Source organism: Helianthus annuus, chromosome 12 (assembly GCF_002127325.2).
Source record: "Helianthus annuus cultivar XRQ/B chromosome 12, HanXRQr2.0-SUNRISE, whole genome shotgun sequence".
NCBI lineage: Eukaryota > Viridiplantae > Streptophyta > Magnoliopsida > Asterales > Asteraceae > Helianthus > Helianthus annuus.
In genome coordinates this window covers 26,073,738-26,095,741 of record NC_035444.2, presented here as the reverse complement: position 1 = coordinate 26,095,741, position 22,004 = coordinate 26,073,738, and the positions used below count along the sequence as shown (strand labels likewise).

Genomic DNA, 22,004 nt, shown 5'->3' with positions numbered 1-22,004 from the left:
TTTTTAAAAATTTGTATAACAATTTTTTTAATTATTACTATTACTAATCTTTATTTAGTACTTTAATCTAATGTCTACTTATATGAATTGAAAAAAAAACAGCAATTTACTTTTAATTTAATCGCCAATTTATTAGTTAATCAGTGTGGACATACTTAAAGAATGAATGTTAGTTGTGATAATATAATAACGTTTTCATTGATTAAATTGAATAGTAGTTAAATTTGGCAGTGATTGATCCTTAACTTTACAATCTGACTTTACAAAATCATTAATATTATAAACTTCAATTTTAATCATGTGAATATGTATATAAAATTCAACTATCATTAAACATTTTCATTACTGAGAAGTATAAGAAAATGATAGAACAACATAATGAAAACACCATAAAAAAATTTCAATAATATTCCAATATTAAATAATAGTACGTCAACAAACACTCATAGTAATTATTGAAAAAAAGAAAAATGCATTAAATTTCATAAATAAAACTGATAGACATTGGACATGGTAATCTCAACCGATGGTCTTGCGCTTCGTTGAAACAGAGTGTTCAATCACATGAATGTCTTTCACATCGTTAACACATCGTTTGCCATTGACATTCTCTGATCCTGCAAAAAATAATATAAAAAAAATTATTAGTTATATGAAATATTCACGGAACTTCAATTTCATAAATGAATTCAAAACCTTTAGAGAAACAAATTTGTTCTTAATCTCAACAATAAGGTTTGCATCATCGCTTATATGGGTAATTCCATAAACCTCGTCATAATGAACCAAATTGTACTCCGTGACTTCTATCTTGAAAGCGAAAACTTTCCCAACAATTAACTTTATTTCTTCTGGAAGCCTCATACTATCGTCAGATTGAAAGTGCTGTCAAATTTTGGTTTCATTAATAAAAAGTATAAAATGTTATGATAAACAAACTATGGTGTTTTATATCATATAATTTTAATACCAACCTTTTTGTTCTCTTCAATCAAAAGTTTTGGCGATTTATTAAAAAGCTGAACGGCCTGGTCGTGAAACAAAATCAGCTCAACATCATCCGACTGATCAGCAACTTCAAGATTAATTTTGAACTTCGGAACTGGTTCAACTGTATTCTCAGAACATTGATAATTGGAGCAGTAATAAACATCAAATTGCTGAAAATCATCAAAACAATCAGGTGCAAAAAGTTCCTCCACCTCCAAAGTGGCTTCGTGTGAACACTTAGCGCATGTCATATGATACCAACATTTGTTAACACTAATAACAGTACCAACAATAACAACACTTTTTGGCTGAAAATATGTAACACAAGATATCAGTTGTTAACTATAAAGAAAAAATATAGTTCTTTAAGAAGATACACGTATACCTTTGATATTTCCCATACGTCCCCAACATTAGTGATGGTTGTATCTTTAAGAAATAAATCATATGAGATATCTGTGTTCGCAGACATGATAACTGCGCAGATTTGAAGACATAATTGTAAATACAAAAATATAGCTAAAAATTATTAATAAGTGCTGTATCACATATCTTCAATAATGACATAATCGAAAAAACATGTTTAACTAAATACCTTGATGAAGAAATCTACAGGATAGCAAAGCAATTTAGAATGAGGATGAAGACAAATAAAAACCGTATTTATAGAAGAAGGTGATAACATTTTTGGTAAACAACTAAAATATAGAATACGATTTGTAAAATCTTGAAGTTTTTAAAAAATGGTTAATGAAGGAAAGGATTTGGAAATTAATAAAGAATATTTTTATACAACCAAACTTATACTTTCTAGCAGAGAATTTCGCTTGGTGAACAACTATGTTAATCCGAATTTAAAGTTTTAAAAACGATACCTACTAAATTAAAATCAAACTATTTTTATAATCATGCCATATGAAACATATAATTTTAATACTTACCTTAAATAATTCACTTGCAATACAACCTCCAAATTAAGATGTAATCTACAATAAATTACGATTTTTTTTGTAAAGTTGATAGACAAATAATTGCAATACAACGAATTTTATTTCAAAATAGAAATAGCTTATAATAGTTGACCATCATATAACATAATCTCAGTTTAATTACGTGCTTTAAAAAAATGTAATTGCAATAAAACATACCAATAAAGCGGTTATCAAGACTAACTTATTAAATTCTTTTAGGTTTGAAATCTAAAAATTTAACATAAGATTTCTGAACATGAGAAAAAATGGACATTGTATATTTTAAGATTTGTAATCAAATTTTAATTGCTTTAAAATGAGAGTAGAATGCTTTACAAAATGATTATTTATACGTAAATACCTAAGAAAAAAATAACTGACATAAATTTTATACAGTAAGAGATATAACATTACAAAAAAAAAGTTAACGTTTAGTGAAATATACAAAGAAAAAATAACGTTACAAACACAGAATTAACATCTGGTAGAATATACTTAGTATAAGAGCATTCACAATCAAATAAGTACATTATAATTGATAATGTTCTATTACGAAAATAAAAAACACATCTTTATAACACACTTAGTAATATAAATCAAAAAGGTCTGTAATACAAAATTTTAACTGGGTACAAGTATTATAAATATCAAAGTTAGTAAACAAAATAATATAAGAATACACGAAATTGGTAAAACCAACACATACTAACTTCAAAATGTAATAACAACGTAATACGTAATTGATAAAACAAACACAAAATAACTTCAAAAAGTAATTGATAAAACCGACACACGTAATTGTCTCAGATTATTCAGAATAACATTAAAAAACCCCCATACTCTCATGTCCATAAACAAAACAAATTGTCTTAAGTTCAACACCATAAAAACATACATATAAAGACATCAACTACTTCTCGATTTTTGGAATCAACATGTTACCCCCTTCAGAATATGGGCATTCATCCTTCCCATCATTAACACGACGTTTTGTTGAAGAAGATCCAAGTGTATCATCAACATCATAAACATCGTGCAGATTACGTTTCACCTCACCAGAAGACGTTATCTTTGCATCATTCTCCAAACCTTTGGACAACGGTGTTTGGTTATCACCAGTGAAAGAAACCTCATCCTGAAACATATAAAATTATTGGTAAGACTAAAATAATTCCAAACACTACGTGCATTTAAGTATAATTATAATTATTAAATAATTTAGCTGTAAACAATAAAAACCTTTGAAACTTCACAAGCAACAGATTAAATTCCAGAAGGTTGAGCCTCGGTTGATTCAGAGTTCTCATACTGTATCAATACAAAATAAATATGAATTGCAACTTTAAAGGTTTTTCAACATTTAACGAAAACCCAACTTCTAGTAATGACACGAGGTTTTATACCTCATGTATTTTAAATTTAGAGTAGAGACCAGCAAGAATATTCGGATCAGAGGTGAGCATTGAGATTCCGTAGTTCTCAACTTGGTGTATAATGTTAAACTCTAAAACATTGATGATAAAACCAAGTTTTTTCCCAACTAAAATGTCAAACAATTCCGGATAAGGTTTGGGAACGCCTCCAGAAGCCAACTCCTATCACGTACAAAAATCAATAAGGATTTTTGTAAATAATTACGCAAAATAAATACAATATTCATAAATATTATTAATAAAAACATAATTAGTAGGCTAAAGTACCTCATTATGCACTTCAACCAACTCTTTTGCAGTTTTTTTGAAAAGCTTAAAAGCCTCAAAATCAAATAGTGTAAGAGTCACGGTGCCGTATGAGTCTTGCACGCGAATAGGAATCTTGTATCTATTTTAGTTTAATCACAACAAAATATAAATTTTCAGGATTAGTAACCTGAAAATTAAAAACATTTAAAAAAAATTTTATCAAAAAAGTTTTATAAAAACATACCGAGGAAAGGACACAATATCAACTCCTTTACATTTAGCGTTTGTACACATGACAATCCTTTTCTCATCACAACAACCAGAACCATCCTCATTTTCAACAGTCACATACGTTTCTTCGACACTGGATTTGCAGTGGTTGCATGCATTATAGTACCAGATTTTATCAGTGCATATCCCGATTACTGTACCAACTAAAATGACCTTCTTGGGCTAATGAATTAAAGAAAAAATACATGTAATTTAATCAAACTGTTATTTATTATGATAAATAAAAAAATCAATAAGGTGATATAACCTTTTGAATGGTACTGAGATAAGCTGACAAAACAAAACCAGTGTTGTTCAGAAACTCATCCTCAGCAGATGATATCATATATGAGCCAGCATTGTCACTTTCAGATGGTGTAGATGCAAACTTGTCAACAAAGCTATAACATTCAACAAATGAAAAGGTATTAGGTAGCTAAGCTTCTTGTTAAGGAAATTATAAATTTAAACAAACATCTAATACTAATGTTTGATAAATACTAAATTAAAATATTCTTTCTTACCACTTCTTGAGTGATGTTATTTCATCAAGATCAGAATTGATGAACATTCTACTGATATCAAAGGAAGTTGACAAACCTTTCTTATCTACAAAAAAACAAATGAATAAATTATATAGGATGTTAATAAAGTTGATTGACAAAACCAATTTAAACAGTACAGTTTTCAATCAAAATGATGTTGATTAATACCTCTGTAAAGATTGACAACACCAAAGTGAATCAAAACAACGACATGCTTTTCTCTGTTTGGATTATTGAAGTAATCATGCATTTCTATGGCAAATGAATCCCACAAAGTAGCAATAACTTGATGACCCCTACATGTTAAATAATAAATCTATATGAAAGGCCTTTATAAAAAACAAAATATAACGGATGTTTTAGGGATGAAGTAAAATACTCACTCAATATCCTTAACTCTTATGTTCAATCTCTTGCCTTTGGAACCATCTTTTTTATCCGTGTCTTCCATATTAAAGCAGACTTCAACATACCCTATGAAATCTATATAGAAGGGAATAATGGTAAATTGGAAAAACAATCAAAACGAAACATACTTCAAACATAATTATAAATCTTGAGTTAAAATATTTACCAACGGTTGTACCAACATCAACTTTATTTTCAACAACATCTTTGAAATTCACAAAAGAGAAAGAATACTTGGGACCACACCAATCAACACTTTTTTCAATCTGACTGAACAGAGTAAATGTTAACTTCCGCTTATCATTGGTGTAGTTGATAGTTGCATTATTTGGAGCAATAGATGCCCTGCTAATGAAAAGAACTTCGTCGAGTTTAAAATGATGATCAAACCTTTGCAATATCTTATGAAGACAATTTGCCAAAATCATATCACCCTGAAAATAAATAAATAATTATAAAACTTTATGTCAAAACCTATTAATAAACACATCAAACGTAACTAATACACTAAATAATTTAACAATATAAAAAACAATATTCAGTAAAAACCTGTTCGTCCATGCATATCATGTCAACGCGATATGTCACATTGGGGCGTCCATGCATCATCTTCCGCCACAACGAAACTATCTTCAACCTCAATGTATAGTTATTCGACATGGCATTAACCTTAGACAACATGGTTATTTTTTTGGTTTCCATCGCGAACTAAGTTTATCAATTTTGGTAGAGAGAATAAAAGTGATAAAATGTGGTGATAATGAAAGTTTACAACAGTGTATTTATAATCGATACATACAGGTATACAGAAAGTTATTTTAAGAAAGTGTATTGACATGTAAAATAAAAATCAAATATCGAATATGTTAATATTGCCTTTGGAAATTATTGAAAACTATGTTTGGAAATTTTCAAAAACGATGACTCTTTAATTCATTAATTAACAACTCTAAAAAAAATTTAGATTGGACGAAATCTTGAAAATGATATTTTGTAAATGTTGACCATAGTTAGTTTCCGTAAATAACAAAACTACCTTGTAGACTTTTAACAATTTTCCAAAAAAACCTAACAACAACTATGGAATCAAACTTAAATTTAGAAGTGATTAAAGTTAATCTTTAATTTAATAGCCAACTTTCCGTTTACTCGATGTCGTGTTAGTTAAATAATGGATGTGTATTCAATAATAATATTTTTCACTGACTGGGATTTAATAATTAAAAAAAAAATTGGATACTAACTTGTGTAATGATACTTACATTTGGAATGGATTGATAATTAACTTTAAATTTGGAAGTTAGAAAACCATCATATTTTATAATTGATATTCGACAAATATTGAAATCTACATCTTTATCAAATTAAGAGTAACCAATTAAAAATTTTGTAATGCTAACTTAATCCAATTTTTAATAATTCAAAAAATGGTCGATTAAATTAAAGCATGGAGGTTCAACCTTCTTGATACATTATTTTTTGATTGAGAAATTAATAGAGTAAATGAAGATGATAAAGTTACCTTATTAATACATCGTCTATTAAAAAAGTGTCCATATGTATAGTATATTTGTTAAATATTTTTTCAAAAATACACCTAGATAATTTTTTATTCGATATACTAAACCGCATAATAAGATAGGTATAATTTAATGTTTCTGATGATAAATAATATGGTCAATGAAAATAAGTAGCAAACAAATTTCAATACAAAAATTGAGAATACATAGTTTAATGGATCTATGTATTTGTATAATTAGATGTATTTCTCTTATTTTTTTTGAAATTAGATGTATGCATGTCGTAATAATCATTTATAGTTGTATAAACAAACATAAAAATAAACATTCAAAATATACACAACACTTACGCCCCATACAAAAATCTATTAGGAGAAAAGTCCATTAAGGTACATGTTCAAAAGATGGTTACCAAAACAAAGACCAAACCGTTTTTCTTGAGACAGTTTAACAAACATAGGTGCACTATCGCTTAGACATATCGGACATTTTTTAAGATGACGGTCTTCTTTGAAGTCAAATAAGTAAAATCAAGCATGTCACCATCATTTAAATTGTTTTCCGTCATAAATAAAGGCCAGTTTATGACTGAATAGCGTAATGCACTTCCGTTTTTTTCCGGTTTGACTTCATAAACAGTAACCTGCCCCTGCAGGTTTTCAAACTTAAGTGTATGACGCTTCTTTGAAAACCCAGCACGGTTTGATACCCCGACAGGAAGACGCTGCATGTAACAACGTGTATCTAACATTTTACTCTTTAAACATCCAATAATAACATTAATTTATTTAAATGTAAAGATTATCTGAGAAAAAAAAATACCAGCCTGTATTCCCCTTTACGTGTAAAATTCAAAAACTCTGGATCTTCATGAATAGTGGGTTTTCTAGATTTGTTTCCATGCAGACGCTTCTTAGTCTTGGAACTACCAGCAGACCTTATATTTTCCTTTACCTTTATGATTACCAAATTTGTTAACTTCTCAACGACACCATATTATAGTTAACAAATTAATATTATTTGTATAAATCTCATAACTTACATCATTTTTGAGAGATTGAGATCCTTCATCTATAATTCCTTTGGAAGTACAATCAAACTCATGTTGTTTGGGTTTAATTGTTTCTCCAACTCGCTCCTTCATGGCAATAGCATCTTGTTGCTGAATGCAAAGATCTTGTTAAAATGGGACATTTTACATTAACATCAAAAATGTACATGAGAACTGTTATTGCTAAATATCATATGAACATTATGTAAACACATAGTTTTATATAAATATACGATTACCTGGTCGACATTTCGTTCTTCATGTGAAAAAAAAGAAACCATAATCTTTACGTAACGCCTAAAAAGGAAGATTTGGCAACTTAAATACTGTAATATATCAATTAACGAAAGACAAGTTTATAGATATTACTACTTTACCTCGTCTACTTTATGAACGTACTCATCACGAGATATTTCAAGAACATCATCATCGGAATTGTCCCCCATTATCAACACAACCAGAAATTGAACTGCCAAAAGTGTTAAGCGTAAGAGAGCATTAGAAATATTATTAAATATAAATACATATTCATCATACAAATTACTTTTAACAAAAATATTATTAAAAAAAACCAAATCTTATAGTTAACTTATGTCATACGAATTTATCTTTTGGATAGAATACCAAAAAAAAATAAATTTCACAACTGTATAAAAAAAAAAGACAAATACATACATCCATGTCTGTTTTTTGAACCTTATATATCAATATGACGACATGCATACAAAGAAAAAAATAATTTGATAAAAAATTATCAATATATTAAAAAATAAATCACAAAAAATTTCAAATAAATATCTCCTTGTATAAGATCCAAGACATAGATTAGTGCACATAGTAAGATAAACAAATCTTCCATAAACAACCATCAGCTTTAAAAAGTAAAATCAACTTGGTGAAAACAAAAGAACAAAGTGTTTACATAATGCCGAGAGTTTCAAGATTAATCAAAACTAAAATATCAAAACGAATAATATTTCTATCAAAACCAGATCCGTCATTAAGAAATAAGATACAGCAACAACAAACTGATACGGAAGAAAAATTATAAAAAAATCTTCATGAACAAATGCAACCAAAATAACACTACGTATCAATAGTTAAGAACTTACCGATTACGAATTTCTTGAAGATTGGAAGTAGCGGTTGTAGAACAAAGGGTTTCTTGGGTGTAGTGTAGGATAAAACTAATGATATAAAACCAGATGAACTTTATCTCATGTTTAGATGGGTCGGATCTTTGAATAACCGGTAGGATTAATATTTTAAAAAAAAAGAAAATTGTAAAAGTACTTTGACAAGATATTGTAGAGGTAATCATTAATTTACCTTACCAATGTTAGATATTATGCAACTACCAAGTAATATATATTAATTTAATTCGAATCTATATATATATGTATACTAAATCAGATACAAAATAATAAGTGTTAGCCGAAAGAATTATGTTCTATGAGTAATAATTTAAAATCTTTCTAAAACATATGTTTATTGTTAACGATAATTGTGGTGTTAGAAATTAATATCTATATTTAGAAACATCAAATATATATAGATAATATCTATACAACTTTTGTATTTTTTTTTTTTTGGATTGATTTAATTTCAATTAGGGTATTTGGTAATAAAGAAGGCATGTTACCACAATGAATGATAAAATATGTAATTTAATACAGCAATTTTTTTTAAAAAATTAAACATGACACATAATAGACTTAATTCTTTTATTATTAAACTAAGGAAAAGATAAAACGCAAGATACTTGAAACAAATTACATAGTTCGATAAACAAAAGATGAAATAGTATCAATTTAATTAAATTTTTCTAACAGAAAGGCGAAAGGATTGTCTCGAAAAATAATGCGCCTTTCGGTCCGTTGTAGCAGTCAACATGTTGAATATACTTCAAAGAATCGTTGCAAAGGATAACTTCAACAGTATCTCCCCAAATACTGGTTATAAACCACTTGTTGTCTTGAATTATATTTGTCCTTTCCTGCGGCTCCAAATGTTCAACAATGCGAGCCTTATTGAAAGAAAATACATTGATCCAGTTATTCTGCTCATACTTGACCAAATCTGCAATTAGTTTACCTGCATATTGAACGACAATGACATGTAGCTTGTTGGAAATTGATAGAAAATGTGCTTGGCAAGGATTGACTTCAATACGCTCGGGAAAACGAAGTATACTAAAGGATTCAGATATAACATCAAAAGCAACAATGTTCCTTTCACCAGGTGGAATCCAGTAATTGGAAACAGTGAAGTATATTGTTTTTCCCGAATAAATTCCAGGAGACCATGAATAAAAGTTTGAACCTAACATAGATCCGTTCAAGAAATTCAACTTCCTCCATGAGCCATTATGTCATGAATATACACGAGCAGTAACTGCCCCCCAGTAACAGTTAATATGAAGCACCTTCAGATCGTTGTGCTCGTCAACGAACATCCCACCCGTATCGTTGTGTCGACCAAAATAACGACTAAAATAGTCGTCCGATATCAACTTAAAACGCCTAGTCGTTGGATTCCAAAGGACGAGCTCATTGGAATCAGTCCTCTTAATGCAAAGTAAAATAAGTCCGTTAAACAAACCTATAATGCTTAATAAGGATGGCTCGACATCATATGGAAAAGTGACGATTTTTCTGGTATCGACTTCCAAGTTGCCAGATACTATGTCGTCAACGACAATGGAATTTTCATTCAATGAGATCAGCTTCTTTTGTGGTAAGTTTGAAACTCGTCGAGTATGTATTAAAACAAACTTTGGTGTAGATAACTCATAACACCATTGTTTAGAAACACATTTGAAACGACAAACTGCCTTTGCAGGTAGTCTCGATAAGATCTCTTCAAAAATCATGTCATCCCCAATACGTTCCATGATTCGTAATAATCTGAAACCTAAATAAAAAAAAGGATTGTATAAAAAGTTATTGTATAACAACTTGACAACTATCAATGGAATATAAAAATTTGAATAATACATTATACAATACCTAACCGTGAAAGTGGAGGTGTTGTGTATAAGAATTGAATAATGAGAAAGAATTACACAAAAAATTGGTATTTATAGGACTTCAATTATATATTGGAAATCTGTTAGTATTAAAAAAAATATATCAAATCTGTTTCATATATATATAAATCTTTCTAAAAAAAGGATTTAAAAAATAATTATCTTAAAAGTCGTTACTTATTACTTGTTTTAACAACTTTTTCAATAACTATTAACAATCAATTTATGTTTCTGTTCTAATAAAAAAATATCTTTGGAAACATTACAATTTACTATACGATATATTTGATATATATTAATATAGTTAATTTCAAAAAACTACAATATCATCAACTTAAATGTTGGTATATTATTTGTAAAAAACGCGTATTTTATGTAAAACTATTTATGATATTATAGAATATTGCAATAACATTTAACAAATAGATGATGAAAATTTATTTACATTGAAAATGTATTTAAATTATGTATTTACATATTTTGAATCAAATAATTCAAAAGTTATGAAATATGTATTCATATAGTCAAAAAAAAGAGCGATTCTCATCTAAATACGAAAGACTTATGGTTTAGGTGAACTTGTTTATTAATGTTTGTATTATGATTTTTATGGATATCTCGGTTGAAATTAGATTGGAATTCAATCGAGATTCGATTGAAATTCAGCACAAAGAAAACCAACACACAATATAAATTTGGAAGTTTTTTTTAAAAATGCAATGAATGATGTTCAATGCGATAAGAATATCTTTAGAAATTATTGTGAATTATATTTGGAAGTTTTTTTAAAACATATAAGCTCTTAATGATTGGTAAAATAAATTTGATTAAAATGTCAATTTGATTAGCTTGATCATAAAGTTAATCCATGAATAGAAACAATATATTTCCAAAGATAAAAACATTTCTGCAAATGTGTGTAAAAAATATGGAATGAAGTTTGAATATCGTCTGGTGAATTTATTCGGTATTCAATATCAAGTTAATTAAAGATTGAATTTGTTATAAATAATATATAAAACGTTAATAAGCTCTTAATGATTATTCGGTATTGTAAATTATATTTGGAAGTTTTTTTAAAACATATAAGCTCTTAATGATTGGTAAAATAAATTTGATTAAATTGTCAATTTGATTAGCTTGATCATAAAGTTAATCCATGAATAGAAACAATATATTTCCAAAGATAAAAACATTTCTGCAAATGTGTGTAATAAATATGGAAGGAAGTTAATATTCGTCTGGTGAATTTATTCGGTATTCAATATCAAGTTAATTAAAGATTGAATTTGTTATAAATAATCTATAAAACGTGTTACATATAATATGATATAAAATTCTTACAACATATCAATTAATAAAAACTTATGATTCGTACCATTATCATACAAATAACCAAATTAGTAGCATTAAACAATTAAGAAAACATCATCCAACACGTTAATAAGCGAAGATAAAAACAAATGTACAATACATGAAAACCGTAGTAATCTGCCCTATCGTTAGTAAAACAAAAGTACCGTAGCAACATAAACACACGTAGTTCACAAAATAACCAAAGACAAAAACATAAATCCATTGTTTTGTAATCACCAAAATAGCGTTATACGGAATTTAACCACTAACACATACCATCTAACTTCACCACCTCAACGGTAAATCAACATACCTTTACTCTTGACATAAACCATATTAAACTCTTCATCCCATCCCAACTGTTTGTCTCGAACGAACTGATTCATGCCACAAACGTTGTACCTCGGACATCCTTGAGAGTGCTCGACACCAATGGATACGTTCCAAGTCAAACCAGCGGAGTCCTGTATAATCAATTCCATCTTACGATCCAAATCATGGGCTTGTGCCCACTTCTTTTTCAGACGCTACGAATGCCAATAAAACAAAATAAACATTAAAGTAATTAAAAAGGAATAAAAAAATTATAAAATATATTAAAACACAACATACATTAGTACTATGAAAATGTAAAAATATATAACTTACGTAATGATTGTCCACACGAAATACAACCGGTACTTCGTCATCCATATTTTCTTCAACACCAACTACAGGAATGGGTTTGGGCAAATCATCATCAGAAACTTCAATCAACTCATCGATAGGTTCTATTTTTGTATCATGTAGTTCTGGTGGTAGAGTTAATAGGGTAGGCTTGCAACAGAAAACACTCAAATCATAGTTCCTCAAATCAACCATCTCAATTACAACCAAATGATGATCAGTAATAGACATCTCCTTTTTGATGCGACTCCAACCAGTTGTGATATAAACTTCATCGTCAAAAACCTCCATACGGACCAACCATTTACGATTACCTGACGATCGTACCACAGCAGGATATCTCGGAATAGTATTGAACATTTTGTGATGAACAAACATCCTATCCACATACTACACGTGATATGCAAAACACATAAAGAAAGTCAGATGATGTCCATACATAAAATAAAATGTGAAACAAATGTTCTTTAAATTGGAAAAGTACCATGCAATTATCTCTGTCCTTTAGATGTCCAGGTTGGTAGTGGAAAAAATCAGACGGCGCAAGAGATATATCTTGATAAAAGTAGATGAGGCGAAAAGGAGATAAAGCTTCTTCAAATTGAAAAACCAACCAGGAATTGGATGGTAGCTTCAAAGAAGTTACCATATCAAACCAACCGTTATAAAGATAGTAGTTGTACGCGAGCTTAATAATTTTTACTTTAAAAATCCTACCATCTAAAGTGCGGATACAAGCTTCCTTTTCTGGGTAGTCAAATTTTTTAATCCAATCCCCATACAATGCCGGAAGTGTCTACACACAAACATAGAAGCTAATGTTAATAGTAATTATAAGATGTATAATCACAGACAACATTTTTAAAGAATAATTATCCAGGACAAACATTGTTATAGGATTAACACTAACCAACGATTTCCTGACGTTGTCACGGATACACGCAGCGAATCCATAAACCATTTCAGCTTTCGACTGATGCCTGGAAAATGACACGATAAAATATATAATTAGATCATCAACACATAAGTAGTTCAAGAATGATAGTTAAAATAATATCTAGAATTAAGAAAAAAGTTGAATACATTAACAAAATCCCAATTCTCTTTCAAATACAGTATGCAACCAACAGAAAAATTCAACTTAATCAAAACACAATCCATTACTACAAAATCAACAAATATTAACCTAAGTTTATATCATACCCACTAACATCAACAATAAACAACAAATAATCTCCACAATGGTTGCCGGTTCCCGTTGAATAATAAATAAAAGATCAAGAACAAAAACAGTTCGTTGTATAACATTGAATATATATAAAGTAAATCGGAACGGAATCAAACACTAAAAGTAATCTCGTAAAACACACAATTTTTCAAAAACAATCTGCTCATACCAATAACAGCACAAACACATAAGAACAAAACAAACGAACATAGTTTGCGTTTCCGGTTTAATAAAAAACAAAGGAATAAAGAACAACAACAAAATCCATTTATAATACTGCTAATAAATAAATCAACAATATATGAAACGGAAACAAAATCATTGAAAATGCATTACTTAAACAACATAGAGAAGAATGATATTAGATTTCGAATAGATTCAGATTACCGATGAAGATCTCCGACGAACAATGTTTTACTGGTAGAAGAAGAAAGGGTTTCTTGGTTGGCGTGTAGGAGAAAGATCAAGAATGATATTTTAAGTGAATATTACGAACCAAATCTGCTATATATATGGATCCGAATTTGTTTGCATATCGGGTCGAAAATAACTAATCCGGATCCCGCCTAACCCATTTACATAAGAAGGATTTTTTTGGAGCCAAAACCATTTTCAAGAAGCCCTATGGTGATGCCACATCATCTCTCAAGCTCTTACAACATGACACCTCAGCCCTTATTTAGCATGTTTATATATATATATAGATATAATGTTACGAAGCTACACAGCGTACTTTAATTGATAAATGGCTGAAACTTAAGTGTTGATAAAAAAAAAAAGAATATGAGAGAATAGAAGAAGTAAATACTGGTTGTATGAGAAAGATCCACTAAAAAGTGGGTTTTGTCTTAAGTAGTTTAAGAAAGATTATGGAGATAACATGTGACACTCATTATATAAATATATGATGAAATGATATTTTGGTCTTAAAACACAAACCCTTTTTAAACATACATAACAAAAAATCTAGTACAAAAAAAAATCTAACATAAAAAAATATTGCACAAAAAATCAAGTAAAAAAAATTTAGTACAAAAATGTTGTACAACATAGAAACACAACACAACTTTTTTAGGTTTTTTAGTTTTCATATCATATATAGTGATAGGGTACATAATGGAGTAGTGGTGGTGATGAAAGATGAAAGAGGGAATACAATAAAAAAAAATAGATCACGAGTGGTGGAATGAATTTTTAGTGTTTAGAAAAAAATGTGGTTCCTTGTGTAATAGGTGATTCCATTCCATTGACTGACCAAACACCCTTGTTTTTCATTCTCCCACAATCGTCCGTCCCATTCTGTCACTCATTCCCGCATATCAAACACTACCAATAAAAAGTTATCAAACCATCAATGATACATGAATATAACGGGGTTCTTTCCACACCCAACACCACCCTGTTTTTTTTTTAATCACACATTCTTACTTAGGTGGCTGCCACATGGTGCTTACCGTCCTCTCTTCATGCCCCTTCACACCTAATAATTTTAAAAAGAATTTTTCCTATTACTACTCGACTCTTGATAGGCTAGAGATATTAGACATAGTTTGACCCGACTACAAGACCCGTCCTGAATATCTTTGTAATGTCAACAAAGATTCTTTTGTGGTCAACAAAGACATAGTTGACCCGACACAAGACCCATGAAGGTAAACCTAATATTTATTTATTTGGCAAAAAGAAAAAGGGGATTTTATAGGCAAGTTATGCCTTTTTGAACGTGTAAGTTGGATATGGGAAGTATCACTATGGGAAGTAGGTAATGATTTGCCTTCTTGCTAAATAAATATAGCTATGAGTTTAACAATCGTCACGTTACGGCAAACTGCTTTTGTTATTTAGTTTGTATTTATATGTGTTTTGAAATAACTACGATGGAAGTAGCTAATCATTTGCCTTCTTGCTAAATAAACAGAACCTCTAACAAGAATGACAAGAAAATATAGAAAAAATACTAAAAGATAACAGAAAGAAAATCAACAAAAAAAAAGTTGTATTGGAATGATGTTGTTCATATCAAACTCGTGGTCAGAGATGAGCAAATGGTACGGGGTGGTACCAAATGTCCCGAACCGAAAGATCTTAAGTACCAATTCGGTACCGACTTTTGGCGCTCCTGGTACCGATTCGCTACCGGTTTTTACCTTCATATACCGGTACTGTAACCGGTATTTTCGGTAGCAGTGCCGATTCAGTATCGGTTGGCACCGAGCTCATCCCTACCCATGAGATTAAAAAAAATAAATCATTAAAAGTTGAAGAAAATCAACAAAAAAAATTGCGCGATAACGTTGTTGTTCGTACGTTACCCGTGATCAGGGATGAGAAAATGGTACCGGGTAGTAGTACCGAATTTCCCGAACTAAAAAATTTTCAAAATCAATTTGGTACCGACTTGCTTTTTCCGTCCCAGGCTGGTGCCAATTTTTAACTTCATGTATCGATATATAACAAACCGGACCGTATAGGTATTTTCAATACTAGTATCAGTTGACATCAAGATTATCCAACTTAAAAAGTAAAGACAGTAATAATTGTTATAATATTAAAATAATAAAAGTATAAAAACTATATAATATTAAAATAATAGAAGTTTTAAAAAAATTATACATATTATTATAATAATTAAAACACTGTTCATTGGCTTCAAATATATATATATATATATATATATATATATATATATATATATATATATATATATATATAGGGTTGGGTTTATTTCAAAACTTTAAATAATTGCAGAACTTTCAGAACTCCTAATAAACAATCATTTTATATATATATATATATATATATATATATATATATATATATATATATATATTTAGGATCTTTTTATCTTCTATTATATGTATTTTTATGGTTACATACTTGTTAAAAATAGTTTACATATGTTTAATAGCCAAATTATATATATGTGTAATAACTAATTACATATATGTAAAAAAACTAGTTTACATGTGTGTAATTATAAAATTACATATAAAAATTGATAAAATTACTCTTAACATGTATGTAATCATAAAAATACACATAATATTAATAAAATTATCCTAAACATAAAAATATATAAATAAAAAGATTGTTTATTAGGAGTTCTGAGAGTTTTGTAAATAAATATATATATAGGATGGATAATGAGAAAACTAATTTAAATGAGAAAACCAAAAAACTAACTAAAAATATACCAAAAATATTTTTATTTTTTTTACAATATTTTATAAAAAATCGCTATTTTTTATGTATGGAAAAAAATTTCAAAAAAAAAAAAGAATTGTTTTGTACTGCACATGTGCACTAATACGGAAAGCCTAAAGCACTTAACCCACCCCCACCGACACCCCTCAAAAACCTAAACCCCCCCACCCACCCCCCCCCAAAAAAAAAAAAAAAAACCTAAATTCACCCTCCCACCAAAAGCCTAAACCCCCCACCCCCCAAAAACCTAAACCCCCCACCCCCTCCCCCTCCCGAAAACCTAACACTAAACCCTAAACATAAACCCGAAAAAAACCTAAACCCCCCCACCCCCACCCCTAGCCCCAAAAACCTAAACCCCCTCCCCCCCCCCCCACACCCAAAATCCTAATCCTAATCTTAAATCTCCAAAAAAAACTAACCCTAAAAGCTAAACTAGACTCAAGAAGCTAAATTTAAGCCTGTAATGCACATGTGTAGTACACATATAATGCACATGTGCAGTACAAGGTTTTTTTTTTTATTTTTTTTTATATATAAAAAATAGCGATTTTTTTATAAAAAAATTGTAAAAAAAATTGGTATGTTTTTTTAGCTTTTTTTAGGTTTTTTTAGTTAGTTTGTTAGTTTTCTCATTTATATGTAGTTTTCTCATGATCCTCTCCATATATATATATATATGCCACAACCCAAAAATCCTAAACACCTCCCCCACACACCTCAAAAACCTAAAAAAACCTCTCCCAACCACCATAAACCTAAAAAAACCTAACTCACCCACCCCTAAAAACGTCTCCTTCATCAAGACAATCTCAAAGTGATACATCAAAGGGTGGTGAATGTTTGGATGGGTGAAGTGATTTTATTAATTTTATATATCTCGTTAGTAACTTATGAACCATTTTGTATTGTTTGTATAAGTATTTTGCCTGGTTGTTTGAACGATGATGTTTGTATTAAAAAATTTAATTTGGTCGCATACGTTCCTATATTTTTTTTGTAGTTGTTTGTATATATTTAAAAATTATTGTTTACATATATCGTGATTAATGTGTACACATTATATTATTTGCCAACACATCAATATTTTATTTTTTCACATGTTAGGATTAATACCTACACATAATATTACTTTCACCCGCACATATATTTATGACATATGTCATAACTATAGTCCACGTTAGATATCACATCGGTTGCCACATTAGATGCCATCCAAACAAATTACCATACTTCTAACCACAGATATAAATTAGTTTCAGCCACACATATAAATTAGTACACATAACTGATGTGAAAGCAATGATCTACATCCACAGTCGTGAGTCTAGACATCATGACACTTAATTTATATGTAGGTAAACACAACTACCAACACATTATATGTTTTTCCCACGCATGCTATATATAGGTAAAGATCGAAATTTCTTGTAGTGGGAGCTAACGAAACTGGCAAATTTTAGTACCAAGCAGGATGTGTTTGTTAGAAATCATATCATAAAGTATTTTTTAGTGGATAGGATCAAATACAAAGGGCAAAATAAATAAGAAGAGTAAGAAGAATTCTATTCTGTTGATCTTAGATTTGGAGGGTTGAGATTAATTTTAGGGAAAAAGATAATCGTAGAAGGGCATAACGAGAATCCTGCATTTATTGACTTTCTCTCTCCACATGCAAGACTCATGCCAATTCCCCCCCAATAATTTAAAACGCCCATAACATTTTCATACGACATTTTTTTAAATCACCATAACAACGAGTGTTTTTTATCGTTAATATGAGTATGACATTGCTATATAAAAATAAAATAAAAAAATTTCATTTTTACTAGGTTTTCTTTGCATTTGTTAAAGGTTCTGTCATTGTGCCTTTCAGCCGGGTTTTGATCATTACGTTTTTACTTGGGTTTCTCTACATTGTGTAATTATCAAAACTTATACACGTTTCTATACATTGTGTAATTATCAAAACTTATAACACAATGTTAATTTGGATTCTATCTGTTGCATTATTATCAAAACCTATCACATAATGTATGACACAATGAAGATGGTGTTATATTTGAGTTTTCTATATATTGTGTTATTGGTTCTGATCATTGTTTTTTCCAACTAGGTAGGTTTTCTATATATTGTGTTATAGGTTCTGGTCATTGTGTTTAGTTTGTTATCCATTGTGTTTTAATCTGTTGTCCATTGTGTTTTTGTTTTGTTGTCCATTGTCTTTTAATCTGCTGATCATAGTGTTTTAAACTTTTATTCGTTGTGTTTTTAGTCTGTTTACCATTGTGTTTTCAATCAGTTGTCCATTGTATGTTAGTTAGCTGTCCATTGTGTCTTTTATTTGGTGTTATCAATTGTGTCTTTTATCTACTGTAATCAATTGTGTTTTTAGTCTACTTTCCATTGCGTTTTTAGTTTGATACTCACTATGTTTTACGTTATATCCATTGTGTTTTAGTTAGTTGTCCCTTTTGTTTTTTATTTGTTGCCATCGATTGTGTTTGTGGTCTACTTTCCCGTGTGTTCTTAACTTGATACTTATTGTGTTTTACATTATGTCCACTGTGTAATACGCAATTGGGTTTTCAATTTTTTTGAAAAGTATAACAATAGGGTACTCATATTAAAGCTAAAAAGATAGGCTTTTATAGTATATTTTTTTAGAAACAAATGACGTATAAAAAAGTTACGAACGTTTAAAAATAGAGGGAAATAACATGTGACCTGCATATGCAAGTTTCAAGGCATGTGACTTACATGTGTATATTCTTTTGTCTCTTGTGGACAAAATTTCCCTTCCCACTTGATTCCGCCTAGATACTTGTCACTCTATAGTGACTTTCTTACATGTCACAACCCCCGACCCCACCCTTGTGGGAGCCGTGAGCAGATACAATGGTGGTACTGGTGTTTATTAATTTCGCAGCGGAAAATTTATTCAGGATCGTAGTTAGGAAAAATTTCAGAGTTCTAAAACACCGAAATTGTATATATTAAACAGTTGGGATAAAACCCATATTACATCAAAAAAAATTTATAGGGATAAAACCTAGCTGGTTCTACAAAACACATTTCCTATTCTTTATTTTGGTGACATAGCAACTTTATTTAAGCTTTCTAGTACTTCATAACATTTTCCTTTCTTTCACATTAAGTCATCTGAAACGCGTTTAAAAACATTTTATCAGCGAAAAATACTGGTGGGATCATTAATTTGTATAAAAGACACATTCTTATATTTACAACATTAAGAGTTTTTACATTTGTTTATTTTTTTCAATTACTCAAATCAGTACTTGTCACACGCCCGTTTTGGTGACTGTGGTCATATCACTATTGGCTAATTCGTTGTCCAATAGCAAAGCTTATCAAGTAGTGTATATAAAACCCTACATACCAGTAGTAATTTAAGAATGCAAAAACTTAATCATTGTAAATATAATTGGAAAACATTTAGGGTTTTAAAAACATTTAAGTATCACATAATATGAAGAAAAGAGAATGTCTCACAATGTTGTAAGTAAAAGAGAATGACTCACTTTGCAGAATTAGGGTTTTGATTTTTTTGAAGCCTCCTGGTATTAAGCCTGGATTCCTAGTTAAACATGCAATGCAACACGTATTAGTGTAAGAAACCCAATTCGAACTTTAATGATAATCACGAGATCAAAACCTCAATGTAGTTAACAAAGTGTAGCCTTATTCAGGTAGCACTTTGGCATCCGTTGATTGGTTTTATGATCTAATTGATAGGGTATTGTACCAGTGATCAGGGTTTAGTACCCTTCCTACAGAGCATAGTTTCGAATTTCAGGGATTTGGGTATTAGAACAACAGAACGAGAGAAAGAAATATCGATTTTATGTCGAAACTGGTGCATTGAACTCGTTCTACCCCTCCCCTTATATAGCCTCACCTGGACTCCAGTCGCGTCGCAGAAGGGGTATAAGGGTTCCCCCCGCGTGGCGCCTGAGCAGTCAACTATTGGCTAGGTCAGCTCCGTCACCAGCATAGCTTTGCCATTTATCGGGCAATGGTGTCACGTGTCTTGGTACCCTGCGGCGCGTAGCGAGAGAATAGGGATATCCCCAGCGACGCTCTTGAGTGTCCTATATTCGATTTCTTCGTTTAATGTGCTGAGTCTTGGCGTGCATGTCCGGAGTTTCGATTATGGTTCTTCATAGGGTCTTTTGGGAGTTGTTACATTACCCTTCTTATATTTAAACCAATGTATACCATAACTCAAGCCTTTTTTAGTCGACACATATAGTTTAGATTACTTGCACCAATAAAGCTTGCTTGACATGTATAAATTGCCAAGGGAAGGTTTCCATTAAGAAAATTGTTCTTGACATCAAACATGTGGCTAGGTCAAAAATGAGATACTGCTAAAGTTAATATTATACTTATGGTTACAAATTTTGCAACTAAAATCATAGTTTGGTCCAACTTGCCTAGACTTCCTAGTGGTGACGAGTTAAGCCTTGTGTTAGATTTCCACAAGATTCAGACTTGTTGTAAGGCCTCAAACATAAAAGACCTCACATTTGGGTTTAAGTATCAGATTATAGATCATAGTTCGTTACAAAAAAAAAAAAAAAAACATCAGTATTTGTTACATCAAGTCACATAAGTATATACAAAACCACAAAAATCCAAATAACTCATCTAAGGTCATGAGGATACCAAACTTCAAGGTAGGGTGGCCTTCAATATGACATGTATGCTAAAAAGTAAGCTAAGTTGAGTGAGTTCTAGTTTAAATTATAAACATAAAATTATAATTTGAGTAATATGTGTCACACCCCAACCGATGGTGGAATCATCGGGGCATGGCACTGAGCGAAACAGATTGTCCAGAAGTTTCCACAACAACTATCATTACTATTTAGTTTAAATAATACATCCCATACCGTATCCCAAATAATAAAACAAGTTATTACAGATAAGCATCTAGTCAAATATACTGTTCTCACAACTCAGATTTAAATAAAAATATAAATATAGTTTAATTGCTTCTAGAGACTCGATCTGCAAGATCTACAGACAACTATGCTCTAGACGCTTATTCCTAGCTCGCCT

General features: G+C 30.1%; 1 protein-coding gene and 1 long non-coding RNA gene across 2 annotated transcripts; both read right to left on the bottom strand.

Moving 5' to 3' along the window:
* Positions 1-3,224: 3,224 nt before the first annotated feature.
* Positions 3,225-4,484, bottom strand: LOC118485021. Its single transcript, XM_035981230.1, has 6 exons — positions 4,438-4,484; positions 4,182-4,314; positions 3,888-4,096; positions 3,662-3,782; positions 3,365-3,556; positions 3,225-3,269 (listed from the first exon to the last, which is right to left on the bottom strand). Exons 1-6 carry the CDS (start codon positions 4,482-4,484, stop codon positions 3,225-3,227), a joined length of 747 nt encoding a protein of 248 aa, XP_035837123.1.
* A 142-nt stretch (positions 4,485-4,626) lies between these two features.
* LOC118484827 lies at positions 4,627-5,186 on the bottom strand. Its single transcript, XR_004874602.1, has 3 exons — positions 5,033-5,186; positions 4,842-4,941; positions 4,627-4,754 (listed from the first exon to the last, which is right to left on the bottom strand). It is a non-coding gene; the product is annotated as an uncharacterized LOC118484827 (long non-coding RNA).
* Positions 5,187-22,004: the final 16,818 nt, after the last annotated feature.